Below are 18493 nucleotides of genomic sequence, written 5' to 3'. Positions count from 1 at the left end.
ATTCTTCACAGAAAGGGCTGCATCGGGGTCTGTCTGCCCAGCATTTAGCATAATAAAGTCCTGCTCCTTGTTATGGTGCCAGGTCCTTCTCAACGCCAGCAGCTTTACAGCCTCACTGCCTTCCTTCCCAACTCCACAGAGTTGTGCAGCTGGAAAAACCTCATATTTCCCATGGCAGCTCATTTATTTCTGACTCTACAAAACAGTGAACACAGTTAAGCCCCAGAAAATGTCTTGAGTCTTTGAAGCATTTAACTCACCCATTTCTTCAGGCAATATATAATATCAGTTTTCACCCTGATAAGTTAAAAAACACATCCCACCATGCTACTTCCATGAGAGCAGCTGGAAAGTTGACAGTTCTGTGGTGATGACGCCCTCCACATAGCATTAAAAGCAGTCGAGAGTGCCGGTTACAAAGGATTTGGGAGGAGACTGAATTTCCATTTTATACAAGTAATAAAAAAAGTCCCCTGGACTCCACTCAGCAGAATACAGCTCACACACAATGTGATGAAGTTTGTCTGGCCTGGGGAGAAGCCTGCCCCCCACTTCCCACCCCCCACTATTTTCTGTGTGACAATGGTCACACTCTGTGCCATCACTCGTAGTAGACAAAGGAAAAATCCCAAAACCCTGTTCTGTTTGGATGCTTTTTCAGGTGTGCCAAGCTACGATGATTGATGTATTTCACAAACTTCATGGTTTCTTTGTCTCTATAAACTAAGGCCAAGCAGTTCTCTTCTGGATTCACTGTCAGCAGCTAGAAGGAATGAAAGTAAGGGAGTAAATGAGTTTCACAAAAATGGGTTTGATATAATTTCTAGGAAGAAACAAAGAAAATGTCATAAGCTACTCAGAACAAAGGTCTGATGTTAGAAAACGAGCTAGGTCACTATTTCTATTTTTGTACCTCTCAACCTGATGCTGTTACTAGACAGCAAGGGGTTCTGGACTTATTGGAGTGGCTACTCAGCACTGTCACTGGTATGGATACTAAATGTGGCCCAGTAATCGGCACTACCGTGGAAAAACATCACCTCTTTGACAGCCTTGTGCCTCTCCAAGGCTTCCTAAATGATGCTGGTTGTACCAGGCATCATCAGGGCTGCGCCTTAACTGTTACAGTGAATGCTCATCCCTTGACGCCAAAGCTATGCTCAGGGACAGTAATTCAAGCAGGAAGGCTCCTGTGCAATACTGAGCACCCTCGGGATTATGTCAGTGTTATGACAAAGTTTAATTATGTCTCTCTACCCTAAACAATTTTATCTAATTTGCAGCTAGCAATGGAGGTCCTTACCTCTTCATCTTCACCTTTAGCGATGTAGGAAGTAAAACCACCGTATTCTGGATCCCAGCCTTAAAACAGACAAGAAATATTCTCAGAAAGGCCAACACTGTCCAGGCTCCACACAGCCTTCCTGGAGATGCCTTTTTTCCACCCACAGCTACTGGATAGAGGATGATCTCCAGTTTACCTCCTGCCAATCTATTTTTTCTTTTTTTTTCCCCCCAAAATGGAACCAACTTGAAGCAAATGTAGATTGCCTCTTACCACGGACAGGTTGTTTAAGGTTTTTTGGCTCTCTGGTCCTCATGTGTAAAGCAGTTTTGCCTTAGCAGATATGCAAAAGGCTTTCAGTATAATTACCAGCATGTGCCAGGTGGTTTTGGCTGTGCATGCTGGGCTCAGCTGGTCCAAAATGCTTAGGTTTATTTAGATTTTTGTTTTCACCACTACCTAACTAGCAATCAACCTAAAATGCCTAGACATGCGTAAAGTAACTTTTGAAACCCCTGGGCATCGTGAATTGGAGGTGCAGGGATAATCTGGATGAGAAAAGGGGCAAAAGGAAACACTTTTAGTGGGTATTCTGGCCAGCGGACCCTCCACCATGCCCAGACTCACTGCACAGCGCGAGGGAAGGTCTGGGAGACACAGACTTTCTCTCTGCCGCTGCAGTATTGCCTGGATCCTGCCAGAAAAGGTCAAAGCTGATCCCAAGGCCACAGTTCTTAATTTTTGTCTAAGTACTGCTGAAATCAGGGCTTATGCAGAAGTTCGGACTAGGATGAAGTCTACAGAGCCATTCTTTGTAGGAAAAAGCAGGGAAATTTTCGCAATTGCAGCACTGCTGAGAATTCAGAAGTCCTTCCTTTATGCAAACCTTGTAGGGAGAGTCTGACATGTCTGTATTTTGTCTGCTTACCCTCACAGCCACAGTAGAAGAGCAGGTCGAGAGCAAATTCTGTTGCTTGAGTGTCATGGACTAAAGTGTAGTGCCCGTGGGTCCAGCGCCTCAGCTCCCCTGCACACAGTGGGGTACCCGAGCCTGGGAAGGAGCAAACAAGCCAGAGAAACAATGAGGCTGCACAACAGCTGCCACCTGCTGAGCTCAAGGCGTGTAAGGGACAAGGCCCCATGGAGCTGTCCTTGCCAGCCTCAGCAAAGCGTAACAGGAAGACAGAGTAAAACCACCAATCTCAGGTTAAGTTCTTTTCTAGAGGTGGCTCTAAGTTACATCCTTTGAACAATGTGGAGGAGTGTGGCCAAGATTTGCTCTTTGACAGGTCCAAGCTGTGATGTGCTTTGGTTTACCCAGTTCTTAGTTTGTCCCCCCTGGATTTACAGTAGAGCTCCAAACCTCAAGAGCCAGCAGCCTATCTACTCTGAAGTACACTGCAACTACCACATGCTTCAGGGATAAGGATATTGCTCTGAACTCACTCTTCACATGCCATCCCAAGAGGTACACCAGAATTTGGGGAAACCTTTCTTTTCTCCTGGCTCTAGTTCAGTTTTCAATCCATGCAGCCCCAAACTATGCCCTCCTCATATGTGAATTTAAAATCGCATGGTGGGAACATAGATAAAATGGCAAAATCACTGGCTGTGGAAATCAGAAAAACAAAACCTTTGTACCAGGTAAGATTTCTGGTGGGATTTTCAGTAGGCCTTTGTTTTTCATTACCTTTTATTCCAGTGTCCGTTAACCTGCCTGACTCAGTACAAAGTGAGCATTTTCAAAAATTCTACCCTTAAACTTCAAAGGCATTATTTTAAATAAACAGCCCCAATCCATGAATAAAAAATTAATCTAATATTTTATAGCAATGATACCCTGTTGCTGACAACTTAAGTGGTTATTTAGGCTGGCAGCATTTTCTGAAAAGTTAAATCTTAGTTTTAGGTATTGGTTTTCTGATTCTAATTATCCTTACTTCTGATCTGTTCACTTCCTTCCTTTTGATTTGCTCTCGTACAAGAATCTGCTTTATATGAAGCAAGGGTGTAACTATTAGCAAGAGATTATTGCGCAATTAATTAACAACCCCCTCCTCACCCATGCCTTAACTCCTACAGAAGTCTCACCCTTAAGAGTTAACTGTTCAAAACAGTATCTTCAAGTTAGTAATTGTTTTATTCCAATTTCTTTTAGAATGGTCACTTATTTTGGATACCCAGCCTGACATGCTTCAAGTCCCATGTTTGTGCTGGTGCCTTGTCCTGGCTGCAGTACAAATGAGATCCTAGTTCCATAAAAATCATTGGGAAATCTGCTCCCAACATCCTTAACATCAGGATTCTGCTCAAGTCCTTTCATGCTGCTGCTGCTGGACTTACTGTTCTGCGTCTCGCTGTCTTGTGCTCCAGGGATGTTGTCTGGCTGATGGGGATTGCTGTCAGCGTGTTGTTCAGTCTCTGCCTGTTTAGGACTGCTGTGCCTGGCGGTGTCTGCTGCTCTTCCTTCGTCAGCATCTTCATCCTCATCAGAGGGAGCCAGGAAGTGCAGTTTTAGGCCAGTGAAGTTGGAAAGCAGTAAAAACAAGGCCTCAGAGCGTAAGAACTGCAGGAATTTCTTCAGGACATCGGGGAGGCTGTCTTCCTCCGCTGTCTCATAGAGTCTGAAACACAGCAGAGGTATCAACAGAAGTATCTCCTTGTTGGAGAGCCAACAAGGACCATGTCCATGGGGGCAGCATCAAGCAGTGCAGCCTTGTGGCAGCTCCTGCTTGGCTGATCAATGTGTGCAGTGCACCGTCAGTCCCCACCTTTTATTGGCAGGGCCCCGGCTGCTCCACTGGATGTCTTTGCTCTCCAAAGCTTCACAGAGTAGTTGGTATTTCTCTTTCTAGGAGAGAAAAATAGTGTAGAAACTTTAACATTTTACTCCCAGGCCTCCCTTGGTGTGCTAGAAGCAGGATGGATGACATGCTTCCACCCTTCTGCTTTGTTCCTGCAGGAAACAAGAATGCTGAAGCAAATGTTGTGATTTTTTTGAGGAGTCCCTATGCAGTAGTGTACTGGCAGGCAGAGGGGACCCATCTGCACTGTCACAAAATGGTTGAGGTTGGAAGGATCCTCTGGAGGTGATCTGCTCCATTCTCCTTGAGGGAAGGAAACTAGAAGGTGTTTGAGTAGGCAGCTGTACAACCAAGGCCTTTCCCAGCTTGCATGATGTGTGGTGCCCACCAGCCTTGTGACCTGTTCAGGCAAAACACGTCAGATTGAACCACTGGGCTCACCTTAAGAAAATCCTTCAGGAGAATTTCTGATCGCTCCTCAAATTCCTCCTGGATTTGAGCTTGGGAGTCCATGTCCAAATATACTAGATTGATCCACTCATACAAGATTTCATGCTGGAAGGGAAATGAATTTGCAAAAATAACAAGGATTCCCCTTTTCCAAGTGGCCATAGGGCTGGATTCCTCCCCACACATGCTCCATTCCCCTTTTTATTTTTTTAATTGCACCATGAGTATTTGGTGCATTCTCCGTGCTATTGTAGATATGCAAAATGTATAGAGTCAAGAAAGACAAGCAACAAAGAAACCAGCTACAAGTTTATGGACAGGAAACAAAAAAGAGAAAGGGATAAATTAAGGAACAAAGCATACCCAAGCATCAGTGCATCCTGTAACAGGTATTCCAAGGACACAAACGAAACAGAAACGCAGATCAGCAGATTTAGGCTTGTTACTCACATCGTAGGGGATGTGTGGGCTCCTAGGCAAGGGAGCTTCAACGTGGCGCGTGGGTCTGACTATTGATGGGCCATGAAACCAGCCGCTCACTGACAGGCGACACTTCTCCTTGGACAGAACTTCTGACACCTGGAACAACACTGAGCGTCATGTCACTGTTCAGACTACAAACCATTTAAGGAGCAGCTGTAACAGGCACTGTGTAAACTCATTATAGGAAATGGACCTGACTCTGGGGAACCTACTGCATGCACAGAGAGGTCTGGCAAGGGCTGGACCAGGCTGGATTATTCTTGGCTTGAGGCAAACTTGATGCTCCATTGCAGGTTTCCAGAATCCCAGTCCAAGCTTTTACTCCAAGCTCCCAGCAGAATTCACTGCCTCTCTCTGAGAGCTTTGAGTCACTCTCTTATTAAAAGTAATTGAATTTTATTTTTCTACTGTTTATTCTATGGAGGAACCAGCTACCCTAGGCTGTAAAAATGACCTGTCACAACTTAATCTGGAAACTCAGAAAACACTGAGCATCTGTGAGCCACAGCAGACAATACTGGTTTACTTTTTTGTCTTTTACTTTTTAAAAAGTGCTGTAATATGAGCCATCATGAAGGGCATTTGCCTGATGCCTTTGGCTCTTTGTCTACCCACCTATCAGGCTAAGCACAGCTAAATTGAACAATTTAATGTTCTAGGGTGCTGTATTGTAACAGCAGTGTGAAGAAAGAGCCATTCCCTTCTGACCATTTGCAAGCCACAAACTCTTGTGAATTTCTGAATAGCACATAAAAACTTTTTTATTTTTTAGAAAAAACTCATAGAACAGGAGGAGAAAACAGTCTGTTCTGGAAAGGTTTTGGCTCCTACTGATTGTTACAGATCCATAGTGGCTCTTTCCTTGCATGACTTAGAGGTGTTGGAGGTTATTTGGAATGGCTACTGAATCCTAAATCCCTTGGAAATGGAAACCACAAAGCTGCCTGGCATCAGAAGCTCATGGACTCACTCTGCTCAGCAAACACCCACAGCTTTCTTTGCCATCTCCTCAAGAAATGTACATCGTGAAGGCCAAAACCTGAAGATCTGTTAGGAAGTACTGACTAAATGCTCTTTGCCTGATGCCTGAGAGGGCTTTAGGGTTGGCATGTGCTGTGAAGGCTCCGTATTGGTCTGACTATGTAGTTCTCTAATGGTAATTATGGATGAGAGGGTCAAAGAAATGATTCAGCGGGTCACCAAATACCCTGGGCACAACCCAGGGGGTCCAGATCCGGGAGACTTTGATTCACAGCATTCACAGTTAAGCTAAATGCTCATTTGAAAAATAAGTTTAAGCTGAGTTTATTGGCTGTATTAACAACAGAGACAGTATGCAGGACTCTGAATAGCACTAATGCATGGGATTAAGTTTAGGACAGTAGGAGCAGTCACAAGGTTTCGTGGAACATGGATTTTTTGACAAATCACAATTAGTGCAGTAAACAAGTAGATGTTTCCGTTAACTTGTGTCTTACAATGAATTAATTAACAGAAAAGTAAAACCCTAAGCAGTCTAGCTGAGGACATGCCCAACCTACATCACTGATATTCCTCTCCAACCTTCTGCTCTTTGGCTGTTTGCTACAGTCCATGGGGTTCTCAAGTACAGAGGAGCTTCAGAGTTTGTACCAAGCAGTTCCATAGGCTGTTCATCCTGTTCCCAGGCATCTTCCTGATAAGTGCTGCAGGGTGCTAATTAAGCATATCAGCATTTCTACTGTAGGGTATCACACTACATTTATGTTAGAGAAGCTCTACAGCCATATCTACACGGTGCCCTACAGGCAAGGGGATGCACTGAGGAGCCCTTCTGGAACAAAGCCATGGCATCTGCATGAAAAATGTGAGCTTGTTTAAAACAAGCGAACAAACAAGAAATCTCTCTTGTCACCACAGCCAAATCCACAGCAATGGCTTGCCAGGATAGCAGCGCAAAGTAGAAATGGAAATTTTTCTTCCCCCAGGATGATGACAGATAGTTTAAAGTTGGCTCTGTCAGTTCTTGTCCTCCTTAAAGTCCTTGAAGTCCTGCCTTTAACACACAGCACTTGGCACAAGTATCCACTCTACCCACACATCTCCCTTTCCCTTCTCCCTCCCCACCAGGACTGTAACAACACAAAGAGGGAATAACCACAACAATGAGAATCAGAAAATGAACAAGAGACAGCTCCTTGCCTGGTGGAAAGAGACTGGAGACACTTCAAAGAAAACCAGCGTGTTCCACGAAGGCACTAATGACTTGACAATTTGCTGTGGTTGAAAGTGTTCTGAGGAGGAAGAAAACGTATTCTGGTTAAGGTATGAACTGGAACTCACTAGAATTCCTTCTGACTTCATGACATTGCGACTGGCATGACACCTGGGTATCAGGGGCGGAGCTCAGAGCAAGGGCTTGAAGAGGAATCAGTGGACTTCTGCTGCTGGGGTGGGGAGTTATCCTCATCACTTTAGAGTTCTGAGCACAAAACATCACTTGTTGCCCATTAGCACTGACTGACTGATATAGACCATCTCTAAGGTGCGAATTTTACCTATAGGTCAACTTCTTGGATTAAGGAGAAACTCTTCATCTCCCTCTTACAGTCTGAGGAGAGAGTTGCTGCAAGGGTTGTATAAGGTTCACCTTTTTCAGCCACCTCAGGCTGAGCTCCGAGCTCTTACCGTCTGTGCTATACAGGTCCAGCGTTCCCCCGTCGCTTTTCTCCCAGGGTGGGACAAGGTACAGGATGAAAGCGATTCTCCGACCTTCCAGCTCATCATCATGGCACAGCAAGACATCTGCAATTACACGCGTTTTGCTGCAGTAGCACCTTTTCAGTACGCACATGATTCATTCCGGTGGCTGCCTCCCAGCTTTGTCCTTGCAAGAATACAAGAAAAAACATGCCCAGTCCCAAGAACTGCATTTTCACCTGTCAGCATTGCCCACCCAAGATCTGCAAGATTAATTTCTGTGGGATTGCTGCACTATCGGCGGATTGGCCCGCTCTGAAGGCACGGGCAGTTATAACTCATCATCCACTCCTCTGTGGCCGTCACTTGGCACAGTGGACAGAGAATCCCGACTTAAATAATGATCCAAGCTCTTTTAAATATAGAACTGCTCTTTGAGTAGGTTTGCTGCTAGAATAGAGGGGAGTGGGAGCCCTGGGAACAGAAAAACTGGACCAACACTTAATTGCACAAAAGACTTTTAAAAAGCAGAGCTGACAGCAGTAAAAATTTTCCCTTTCCTACAGTGACTTTTCATGACTAAAAGGGCAAGCGCAGTTGTAAACTGGACTCACCAAGGTGATGTTTTAGCATCAGACTTCACAAACTCAGCTGTGGCATTTGGAAGCTGAACATGTCACCCTTTTGCATGGGAGCAGGTACACAAACACAGGCTGAATATCTCCGAAAAGCCATGGGCTTGCAACAGCACCGGGCCCAGTTAAAGCTATCAGCAGCGTGACAACAGCAACAGTTTTTCCATAGTTGTGACTTCGTTTTCAGAAACTTTGATTTGCTGCTGATAGCTTCCGGGATGCTCTGAAACTAGAGAGGTGTTGGGGTGGATTGTGTAATTAGGTATTCTGTAGAGATTTTGTTTCCTACACACCCACAGAACTTTTAGGGAAAGGATTGCTTATAGACTGACCAGTATATTCATATTTAGCACAGGAAATGTCAATAGTTGGCTCCAGCTCAATCTGGGTCACGGCAGAAAGCCACGCTCGGAATTCGTCACACAGAGCATGCCTGGGAAGACAAGCACGAGGTAAGTGCCCGTTTGTGTCATAAAGCATATCACCATAGCCTAAACTAATTTATCATCTCCCTTCCAACTATTTAAACAGTTAAAGGTGCTGTTGCTGCTGGTGACAGAGTAGAACCACAAAGCAACTGGCCAGGAAAACAGCCCAGTGCTCACACTGTCACTGAAAACAACCAACAGCGAGCACGAAATCAGTTTTAGGGGGACAGCTAAGCAGTTCAGAAGTGACAGATACACGAGGCCTGAATCACATCACACAGCTCAGTGGAAAACCGATAACTGACATCAGGGCCACGATCTACATAGATTTGGCTCTTCAGAGCTGGTTTCTGGCCAGACCACCATGGCAGAGGGTGGCTGGGCCCACCCCGCAGCCCATTGTCTTCCTGGGGGACCCAGCCAGGGCTTCTCCTGGCAGCCAGGACCCGAAGGAATGTCAGGAAGATGTGCGAGGGGAGGTTGAGGTTGGACATGAGGAAAAGGTTCTTCACCTAGAGGGTGCTGGACACTGGAACAAGCTCCCCAGGGAGGTGTCACAGCCCTAAGCCTGATAGTGTTCAAGAGACTGGACAACGCCCTCTGTCATACAGTGTGAATTCTGGGGTGTCCTATGCAGGGACAGGAATCGGACTCAGTGATCCCTGTGGGTCCCACCCCACTCAAGACATACACCGGATGATTCTCCCCGAGCGGACACACCCGGCGCTTTACCTCAGGGCGGCGACGTGGGGCTCCGGCCTTCCCGCCAGGTCCTGGGACTGCGGCCCATGCAAGAGAAGAAGGGACGGGGGTCAGGGCGGCGGGCCCGGCTCAGCGCCGCCCGCCCGGCCCGGGGCCCACCTGCCGCAGCGACAGGAGGTCGTTGCGCCGTCCGCGGAACCCGAGGCCCAGCAGCTCGTCGCTCAGCCCCTCCGCGAAGGCCGGGCCCGCCAGGAAGCGTGGGATGATGCCATGCAGGAATGGGGCCGGTTCCACCGCAGCCGCCTCTGTAAGGGAAACGCCGCCGGTGAGGGAGGGAGCGGTCACACCGCCACGCGGGCCGGCCCGGGGGTCGGTAGGTACCGTGGCGCAGCGGCTCCCCGCGGGCCCAGGCCGCCGCCGCTCGCTCCCGCAGCGCCGCGTCCCTGAGGGCGCCGCACAGCTCGGCGCGCGCCTCTCGCTTCTCCCGCTTCTTCCCCAGCGGCGCCGCCGCGGCCCCGCGCCGCTTGGCGCCCATGGCTGGAAAGCCCGACCGGACTACAGCTCCCGGCGGCCCCTGCGCCGCCGCCCGGGCCAATCGGATCGCGGATGGGGGGCGGAGCCATGGTCCGCTGGCCAATGAGGGCTTGGGAGAAAGGCGGAGCGCGGCCGCGAAGCGCCGGTGCTGGGGGAGGCAGAGTTGTTCCTCTCTATGGTCGCGCCGGAAGTGCGGCGGGAGGTTCCGGCGAGGCGGTGAGCGGGCTGGCGGGAGGTTAATGGCGGACGCGGTTCGCGCCGCTGAGCACTGAGCGCTCCCTCGCCGCCTCCCGCCCCGCCGCCATGTCCGTGGTGCCGCCGAACCGTTCGCAGACCGGCTGGCCCCGCGGGGTGAACCAGTTCGGGAACAAGTACATGCAGCAGACGAAGCCGCTCACGCTGGAGAGAACCATCAACTTGTGAGCACCGCCTCGGGCCTGTCCGGGCCCGAGTCCCCTCCCTGCGCCGTACCGTCCCGTTAGCGGGAACTTCCCCGGGGCCGCGCTTGGGCAGCCGGCGGGAGGTTTTCCCTCAGTGCAAGGGCCGCCCGGGATCCCGGTACTCGGGGGCTGAAGGGAAGGCGGCGCAGGAGCCCGGCGGGTCTCGGCCCCTCTGCTGGGATGGGCAGTTGAGCTGTAGAATAGTGTGGGTGCTCAGAACTCACCAGCCATTGGGGAAGGGGTGGCGTTTGGTATATGTGCTTTAGTGTATGGCAGTAGCATGTGACTCGGGAAAGTGCGAACTCCAAATCACACGGTTAGGGAGAGTTTAGACATGGTGAGCATAATACATGGTTCTTTTCTTGTATGCTCTTCCATCATCATCTGCCTTCAGCAGCAGAGAGCAGTGGGCTGGAGGCTTGGGGGTATGTGGGCGCACACTGGGGTGTGTTTGGGTGCTCCTGGGGTTTGCTGGTTCTCTGGTGCCGGTATTGCCATTGAAATTCGGAGTGGTTAACCAGAGAAAACTTTACTTCTGTCGTAGATGCAAACTATTAGCTAGTAACTATTTCCTTCCTTTGTATGAGAAGCCGTGTACTTTAACTTCTTCTAGCAAACTCAAATTGATGTATTCTTTGCTAAGTACATCTATCAAGTTGCAGAAACAGCAAGTGTTAATTGTCTATATTAAATTTTAGTCATTAATCACAGACTTGTATATTTTTCGATATACCTTTGTTTATTTAGTTAGAATCTTCTGGAAGTTCAAATGTGAAGTTTAGAGATTGGAATGTTTTTATAGCATTTCTGAAGAAAAGACTCATCAGGAAGCTGTGTTATCAGCATCAGTATAGGCTGAAGGTTTTGATGTACAGATTGATGTTCCTACATTAGTATAGTATGGGTTTGTGTAGTAGGTTATTAATAACGCTATTTGTGTATCTAAAAATGGAAATGAATGGAAAAAGAAATGTAGAGGGTTCTAAGCTATAGGTGAAAGGGGACGTGCTTGCTAATAAATGAATCTGCAGTTAGGAAATTGGTTGTTTGGGCTTACTTGTGTACATGAGAAAGGGCTCTAACAACTGCAACTGACTTGTCATTTTGCCACTGTAGAACATGAGGCAATTATTTTTTGGGGGGGCAGAATTTGAGGGGGAAGGGTGTATGCTACTTCAGTTTGACAGGATTAAGTATTGGGGAAAGAATACATGATGAGATGCATCTCAAGGAAAACATTCCCCATTAATTCAGTTATTTATTTTGTTAATTCAGTTGCTGTATGCCCCAAGTCAATAAAACTGGGGTGCTGATTCGTTACTGCTCTGCCCAGAACCCGTTTTCCTCTCCCCTTCTGACTTAGCCTGATGATTCTGTCTTCCCTCCAGGCCTCATGCTATCAGGTCTCTTTGTTACCTGGATTTTGTTGTGCAACAGCATTTTCCTCTTGCCGTCTGTTCTTTCCAGGACTAACCTATTTCTTGACGAGGCACTTCTGTATTTTCTGACTCTTTTTCAGTCTCTGTTGCAAAAATCTCTTGAGTTTCCACTATGCTGTCACTGGAGAATGCCGAGGTCCTGGAGCCCAGCAGAGTGATCTGCTCAAGCCCTTGATCCTTGCCCTGGCTCCTGACCCTGCACGTAGACACTCAGCATCGCTCCTCTTTTGTGATCCAGATGTCTGATTTCCCACTTCAAAACAAAACCACTTCTAACAGTTTAGTCTCAGGCTCATTACTACTTCTGCAGAAAACCCCCTGCTGTCCTATGCAGCTTCCTTCCGTCCCAGCAGAGCTTTTCTCTCCTATTCCCTCTCCAACCCCTCTCATAGCCTCAGCTGCCTTTTCTCGGCAGTGTGGAGATCAAAGAAGGGTGCTGGTTGACTAATAGTAGCTGCTGGTTCTTCTTTTGAGTCAGCACCACAGTAGCGGGTTGATCAGCAGGCCTTTCTGCAGTTGGATGTACCGTAGTGCACATCTTTGTGTGATGGGGCCCCATAAGTCACAGACAAGAACTTCTAGACCAGCGCCACAGATGAATTACCGTTCCATCAGGCACAGAAGGTTCTGCCTCAGGGTACATGCTGTGTCATAGTGATTTTAAACTTAGATTTCTTGTTATGCGGTAACATTTTCTCCCTTTACAGGTATCCTCTGACAAATTACACATTTGGTACAAAGGAGCCCCTGTACGAGAAGGACAGTTCTGTGGCAGCTCGGTTTCAGCGCATGAGGGAAGAGTTTGACAAGATCGGCATGAGGCGGACAGTGGAAGGAGTTCTCATCGTACACGAGCACAGGCTGCCCCACGTGCTGTTGCTGCAGCTCGGTACAACTTTTTTCAAGCTGTAAGTGTTTGCTTCTTGAATGTAACTTTTTGTTTGCAAAAATGGTAAAGTGAAGCTTAAGGAATAAACTCCAATAAATGCGGAATGGTATTTGGTTACAAACAAGTAGGTGAGCTGGGTACAGCAAGGAAGGCAGGCATCTGAATTTGAGAAAATTGCTTCAGTTAATCTCATAGTTATCACTGCGGGAGTGAAATTTTAGTATTTGGATCCTATGGTTATAGTGCTGGTAGCAGTGCTTGTATTATTTTTTTAAAACTGAAAGGTCTTGCCTTGTCTCAAGTTATCCTGTTTGTGTTCTTGGTCTTACGTTTTTAACTTTTAAATTGTTTGTTCTGAATTGTGTGTGTGAAATCTAATTTTTTATACAAATTCTTTTTTGACATCTTGATTGAGGGGACGTGTCTGGACAAAGTAGGCTAGGCTCTAAAAGTTTTGCAATAATCTGTTATGAAGTAAATGTGGTTTTAGTTTTTTTCATTAACCTTGCATCAAATGCAAGATGGTTCCCCATAGGAGTTTTGTTTTCTGCATCTTGTGTGCTTCTGTGAGTGCTGTTCTTGAGATAAGAACAAATATGGTTGGTATTTCCAACCCTTTCTTCAGTTTCTGGTGCTTTTATATTGTTGTTTAAACTTTACCTTTTAAGTGTCCCAGTTATGATGATGTGTATTGTTGTACTTTGTTCTGCTGAAGTTAAAGTATTTATAGAATGGTTGGTGTTTTTAAGGGACATACAGTAGCCATTTTGGTCACAGTTTCGGTGAAAGTTAGTGTACTGTCTCCAAGTTCAGCAAAGTTAGATTTGGAACTTCTGACTTAATGGCTTTGAGTGAATTTGTAACTCCCTGCTTGGAAGCGCATCCAGACTTACCTGTGAAAGTCTGTAAATACAATAAAAGATAACTTTAGCTGTCATCATTGATTGCTTTAACAGACCTGGTGGTGAACTCAATCCAGGAGAAGATGAGGTAGAAGGGCTCAAACGCTTAATGACAGAGGTCTGTTTTCTTTCATTATCTTGCTATGCTGGAATGTTGGTTTAGTTTAGTGTTAATAGAATAAACCAAAGCATTAAAGTCTCCTTATTGCTTTTGTTATTTTGATGCTTTTGTGATGCTCTGGGGTGGTTAACAAATAAAGCAGTAAGTTTTCATTTATCCGCATTGTGTGACAGAGTGGTCCAGCAATCGAGTCCCTCCCTGCCACTCATGTCCTGTGTTCATTTGCAGCTTTGCTTTTTGGCTGCCTTCAGGCAAGTAAATTGCAGACCCTTATTACAGCAAGTCTTCATGCTTCCATTATATGTTTAAAAAAAAAGACTTGGGGTGGTTAGAGTTTTGACTGTAACTGGATTTTCGGTAGATACTGGGTCGTCAGGATGGTGTTCAGCAAGACTGGGTGATTGATGACTGCATTGGTAACTGGTGGAGACCAAACTTTGAACCTCCACAGGTGAGTACTCATGCTGGCTTTCATCTTTTTCTGTCAAATATTGTTCTTCCAAAAGCCATCAACTTACCAGTTAGCCTGCTTAAGTACCTGCTGCATGGGCAATTAGTTTTTCTGGGTTTTGCCTATTTCATCTCCGTTCTGTGACTGAGAAGAAACTGTGAACTTTTTTTTTCCTGGAAGCTGTCTCACTCCCCACACCCGTCCTGATGGATGAGAAACCACTGGAATGTAACAGCTTCCAGTCCTGTGTTGAGCCAGACGCACCATTTAAATTCCTTTTGTAGTCACAATGGAAACTTCTGTGCTGCCGCATAGAGAACAGATGCCCAGCAAATAAAATATTCTCACTACCCTATTTCTAAATGTTTTAATACTGAAAACAGTTGCTCAGCTTGCCATTATGCATTTATGTCTTGTTGGGTTGTTTTAACTGATTATGAGTATTGGTGCCTCTGTCAATAGCTGTGACCACAACAGCATTACTTTCTGAGTGCTTCCTTACAAAAGTGGTTTTTATTATTTGATGCCATGAAAGAACAATATACCACAGGTTGAAAGCTTGTGCAGTACTTGATAATTTATAAAGTACCACTTAAGATTGCACAATATTTTCACAGCTCTGTACAACTGATTTTTATTTTCTTCCAGTATCCCTATATCCCAGCTCATATTACGAAACCAAAAGAGCATAAAAAGCTTTTCTTGGTCCAGCTTCAAGAAAAAGGTAAGTGTTTGTTTGCAACAAAGGATTGTATTTAACCATGTCTAAATGTTTGCATTTCACACAAGGAAATGTAGTAGCAAGTTTGTGTTCATATGATTGCAGTTGTTTATAGTTGATCACTAAAAAAGTTAAATGCTGACAGCAGTTGTGAAGATAGGTGATCCTTTGGACATGTGAATTCTCATTCCTGCTCCTGCATCAGTATATAAGCTCCATATTTAACTAGAAAAGGAATAAACCTGCTATAGTGCTCTCTGTAATGAGCTTGTTTTGAGGTGGGGGGGGGCAGTGATACCTTGGCTGAATGTGTGGTAGTTTTTCTTATTACTCAACTTGTATTTGTTTTTAGCTTTGTTTGCGGTCCCCAAGAATTACAAGCTCGTCGCTGCACCGTTGTTTGAGCTCTATGACAATGCACCAGGATATGGACCCATAATTTCCAGCCTTCCTCAACTTTTGAGCAGGTATATTATGATTTATTTGTATTCTAGTTCTTGGGAAGACATTTTTTTTGTGGGACACCAGAGCAAGGCTAGGCACTGCAGAAACCAGCTGTGAAAAGGTTGTAGCTCTCCCAAAGAGCTTAGAATCTACCTCATAACAAGGTGTGATGAGCAACTTAGAGGAACTGATCACAACTTGCTAGCACCAAAGTCCTGCCAAGTAGTCGTAGTAAAGGAAAATGTGAAAGATGTGAAAGATAGGGAGGAAGAAGCTGTGCGCAGGCTGAGGAGCAGCTTCTTCCAAGTGTGAGGGACACTGAGAGTAAAACCCAAGCTGGGTGTTGGAAGCATGGATTTAGGTGTGTATCTTATCACAGCTTTGTGCTGAATATGCGTGGAGGGTCTTTTTTAGACTCTGTGTACTAGAGTTTATAACATGTAGCATCTTTACAAAAGTATCTGGAGGGACAGCTGTATTTTTTTCCTTCCTTTTCCCAATGTACACACTCTTGGACTTTCTCATCTGAAAATGGCTTGTACCTTGCATCTCCAGAGCTCACCGGTCTCACTGGTTTCTGTTACTTCAGCAAATGTTCAGGCATCCCACAGCCTGTCAGCTGTTACTCAGGGAAGCAGTTCTGTCACCTACTTACTTTGATGAACAGAGTCTCTTAGCAGAATCTCAGCACTGGTATTGCCCATAACAGGCTTGTACAGTGCTCATATTTTCTCTATCTAGTCCAAATTTTGGCAGCTGTAGCTATGGGGGCTTCCCCCTCCCCTTGCTCTAAAGACAGCGGATTCTTTCTCCTGAGTACCAGCAAAGCACTGGTTATTGCACAGCCAAACTCCAGTTTGGTGCCAGTGCAACAGACACTTCCTAAAGATGGACACCAGGGAGTTGAGAGGAATGCCTGCTCTCGTGGTGTGAACGCTGTTCCTTGTGAAAATTCAAGAAGAATTGGATCTTCTGTTTAGTGTGTTCACGTTACTTTGGGGTATATAAGGTTGGCCCTGACAGCAGAAACACTGCGCAAGAGTTGCTGATGGGGGAACATAACTGGTATTTTCATATCTGTGAAGGTCTCTCAAGAGATGTAATGTTAATTATTAGTTCTTCTGCAGCCTTAAGAGCCTGTTGTGCAGTGCTAGTGTAGGACTGGCTGTTAAAAATTATGCTTCCTGCTATGCTATAAAGCTGTCTTGCTAAAAAATACACTTTTGTTCTGTCAGATGGTGGCTTATCAAGAGTGGAAACAAATCATTTATGTATTCAAAATTGTCACTTAGATAAAAAGAATGAAAATTCCTCACCTGGTATAATCCTTTTTGATTTTAGGTTCAACTTTATTTACAACTGAATTCCTGTATAGCTGAAGAGTCTGATAGAAGAAGCCGTCTCTGTGAGCACAGCTTTCAAATGTAGAGAGAAGAATGCGTCTGATGCAAGGATTATTTTTTTTTTGGTCATTCTTTTCCTGAAGGCCACTGAGCTTTCTATTGTATGAATAGAGAAGTGAACCTCAACTGTTTAGGTAGTGGGATGGCAACGTGATATCGGTGTTTTAATCACTTTTCATTTTAATACTCACCAAATTTTTTTTGTACCACATTAAACAAAATGGTTAAGATTCTGTGTGTCTTCTTGGGTGTGGTGATTTTTTTTGTCTCCTACTTTAGGTACACTGTTTAAACTTTATTACTTTCCTTCAGGAATAAAGAAGATCTTGGAATTGAGAGGAGGACCTAACCCATTCAGGGACCATTTGGATGCTCTGATCTCTACATCCCTGAGCAGATAATTAGTCTGAAGGAGAGATTAAACAGTATAAGTAGGTGCAACATAATTGAGTTTTTCCTTAGAGAACAAAATTGCTGTTTTGAGGCCAAGTGTAGCAGTTGTTCAAAGCTTACCAGAACTGATCTGGAAGCATTACTTTTAATATAGGATTTGGAGGAAATACAATGTATTTTCTATCTCTGTGCCCTGTTAAGAAAATAACCCCAACAAATTCTGTTGGATTGGCCTGAGATCCAGTTAAACTATGAAAGTGAAATAAATGTCGTATACTTTCTATAGCCACAGGAGAGAATTTGGGTCATGTTGAAATGTTTTGCCCATGCTGTATGCAAGTGGTTCCATGTTATGCTGAGCTGTTGTAGCAGACCAGTGTGCTGGGTCATCCTGCAAGGGTTAACCATACTTGTGGTGCTTCTCAACATTTCAGTCTTGCAGGTAGAAAATATCAGCATTTACTAGTTTTGGATTTTTTACATACTTGGCTAAAGATCAGCCCTGCTTGGATGTGTCACTTCCTAATGCCTTTTGCCTTCCAAAGTTTTACTTAGCTATTTCTAAAAGACTTGTTTCCAAATTCTGCCTCTGATCAGAAAGTGCTCTGTTGCTTGTGCACATCTTCATTTATGAAGGCAGTGTTGGAGAGTGCGTGCCGCAGGGAACTGAAGTGTGCCAAAGAGCTTGGTTCTGTGGACAGTTGTACTGCTAAGCTATGTGCAGAACAATTCTGACATCTTGATGCTTCAGGCAAACTGAAGCTGGGCAGTATGCAATCAATACTGAAAATAATAATGGAAAATGTAGAATTCTAGAATGATAGAACTGTTTTGGTTGGAAGAGACCCTCGGGATCATCAAGTCCAACCATAACCTAACTCTGGCACTAAACCATGTCCCTAAGAACCTCATTTAAACACCTTTTAAACCCCTCCAGGGATGGTGACTCCACCACTGCCCTGGGCAGCCTGTTCCAATGCCTGACAACCCTTTCCATGAATAATTTTTTCCTAATATCCAATGTGAACCTCCCATGAGTCTGTTTCATCTCATTCTGTCACTTGCTACTTGGGAGAAGAGACCAAGCCCTTCCACGCTACAGCCTCCTTTCAGGTAGTTATAGAGATTGAGAAGTTATAGAGTAGCTAAGAAGCCTCCTGTTCTCCAGGCTGAACCCCCCCCAGGTCCCTCAGCTGCTGCTCATAATGTGGCACCGGCATACAGTTAGCAAACCGTGTGGTTTCTTAGGCAACTGCCGGATGGGAAGAATAAAGCTAGCAGCAGAGTGCA

At 45.4% G+C, this 18493-nt stretch overlaps 2 protein-coding genes across 2 annotated transcripts; one reads left to right on the top strand and one right to left on the bottom strand.

Moving 5' to 3' along the window:
- Positions 1-160: 160 nt before the first annotated feature.
- On the bottom strand, positions 161-10016 carry OGFOD1 (2-oxoglutarate and iron dependent oxygenase domain containing 1). Its single transcript, XM_065848602.2, has 13 exons — positions 9848-10016; positions 9626-9771; positions 9497-9543; positions 8669-8769; positions 7690-7806; positions 7204-7295; positions 4990-5118; positions 4531-4644; positions 4057-4136; positions 3629-3909; positions 2214-2336; positions 1304-1362; positions 161-763 (listed from the first exon to the last, which is right to left on the bottom strand). The coding sequence occupies exons 1-13, from the start codon at positions 9999-10001 to the stop codon at positions 602-604; spliced, it is 1605 nt and encodes a 534-aa protein (XP_065704674.1). The 5' UTR covers positions 10002-10016; the 3' UTR covers positions 161-601.
- A 164-nt stretch (positions 10017-10180) lies between these two features.
- On the top strand, positions 10181-17043 carry NUDT21 (nudix hydrolase 21). The gene is made up of 7 exons (XM_065848628.2): positions 10181-10419; positions 12587-12787; positions 13725-13788; positions 14153-14242; positions 14891-14966; positions 15316-15430; positions 16749-17043. Exons 1-7 carry the CDS (start codon positions 10304-10306, stop codon positions 16768-16770), a joined length of 684 nt encoding a protein of 227 aa, XP_065704700.1. The 5' UTR covers positions 10181-10303; the 3' UTR covers positions 16771-17043.
- Positions 17044-18493: the final 1450 nt, after the last annotated feature.

The sequence above is a fragment of the Patagioenas fasciata genome, chromosome 13 (assembly GCF_037038585.1).
Source record: "Patagioenas fasciata isolate bPatFas1 chromosome 13, bPatFas1.hap1, whole genome shotgun sequence".
Lineage (NCBI taxonomy): Eukaryota > Metazoa > Chordata > Aves > Columbiformes > Columbidae > Patagioenas > Patagioenas fasciata.
The sequence above is the reverse complement of the archived record's forward strand: the minus strand, read 5'-3'. Positions and strand labels throughout refer to the sequence as shown.

Bases quoted from the DNA above. Each gene is read 5' to 3' on its own strand.
- OGFOD1 (XM_065848602.2), bottom strand. From the start codon at position 10,001: ATGGGCGCCAAGCGGCGCGGGGCCGCGGCGGCGCCGCTGGGGAAGAAG. The intron at 8,770-9,496 runs GTAAAGCGCCGG...TTGTCTTCCCAG, and splicing joins CCCCACGTCGCCGCCCTGAG to GCATGCTCTGTGTGACGAAT. The intron at 2,337-3,628 runs GTAAGTCCAGCA...GCTCCTTCCCAG, and splicing joins AGACAGCGAGACGCAGAACA to GCTCGGGTACCCCACTGTGT.
- NUDT21 (XM_065848628.2), top strand. From the start codon at position 10,304: ATGTCCGTGGTGCCGCCGAACCGTTCGCAGACCGGCTGGCCCCGCGGG. The intron at 10,420-12,586 runs GTGAGCACCGCC...CTCCCTTTACAG, and splicing joins CTGGAGAGAACCATCAACTT to GTATCCTCTGACAAATTACA. The intron at 12,788-13,724 runs GTAAGTGTTTGC...TTGCTTTAACAG, and splicing joins GGTACAACTTTTTTCAAGCT to ACCTGGTGGTGAACTCAATC.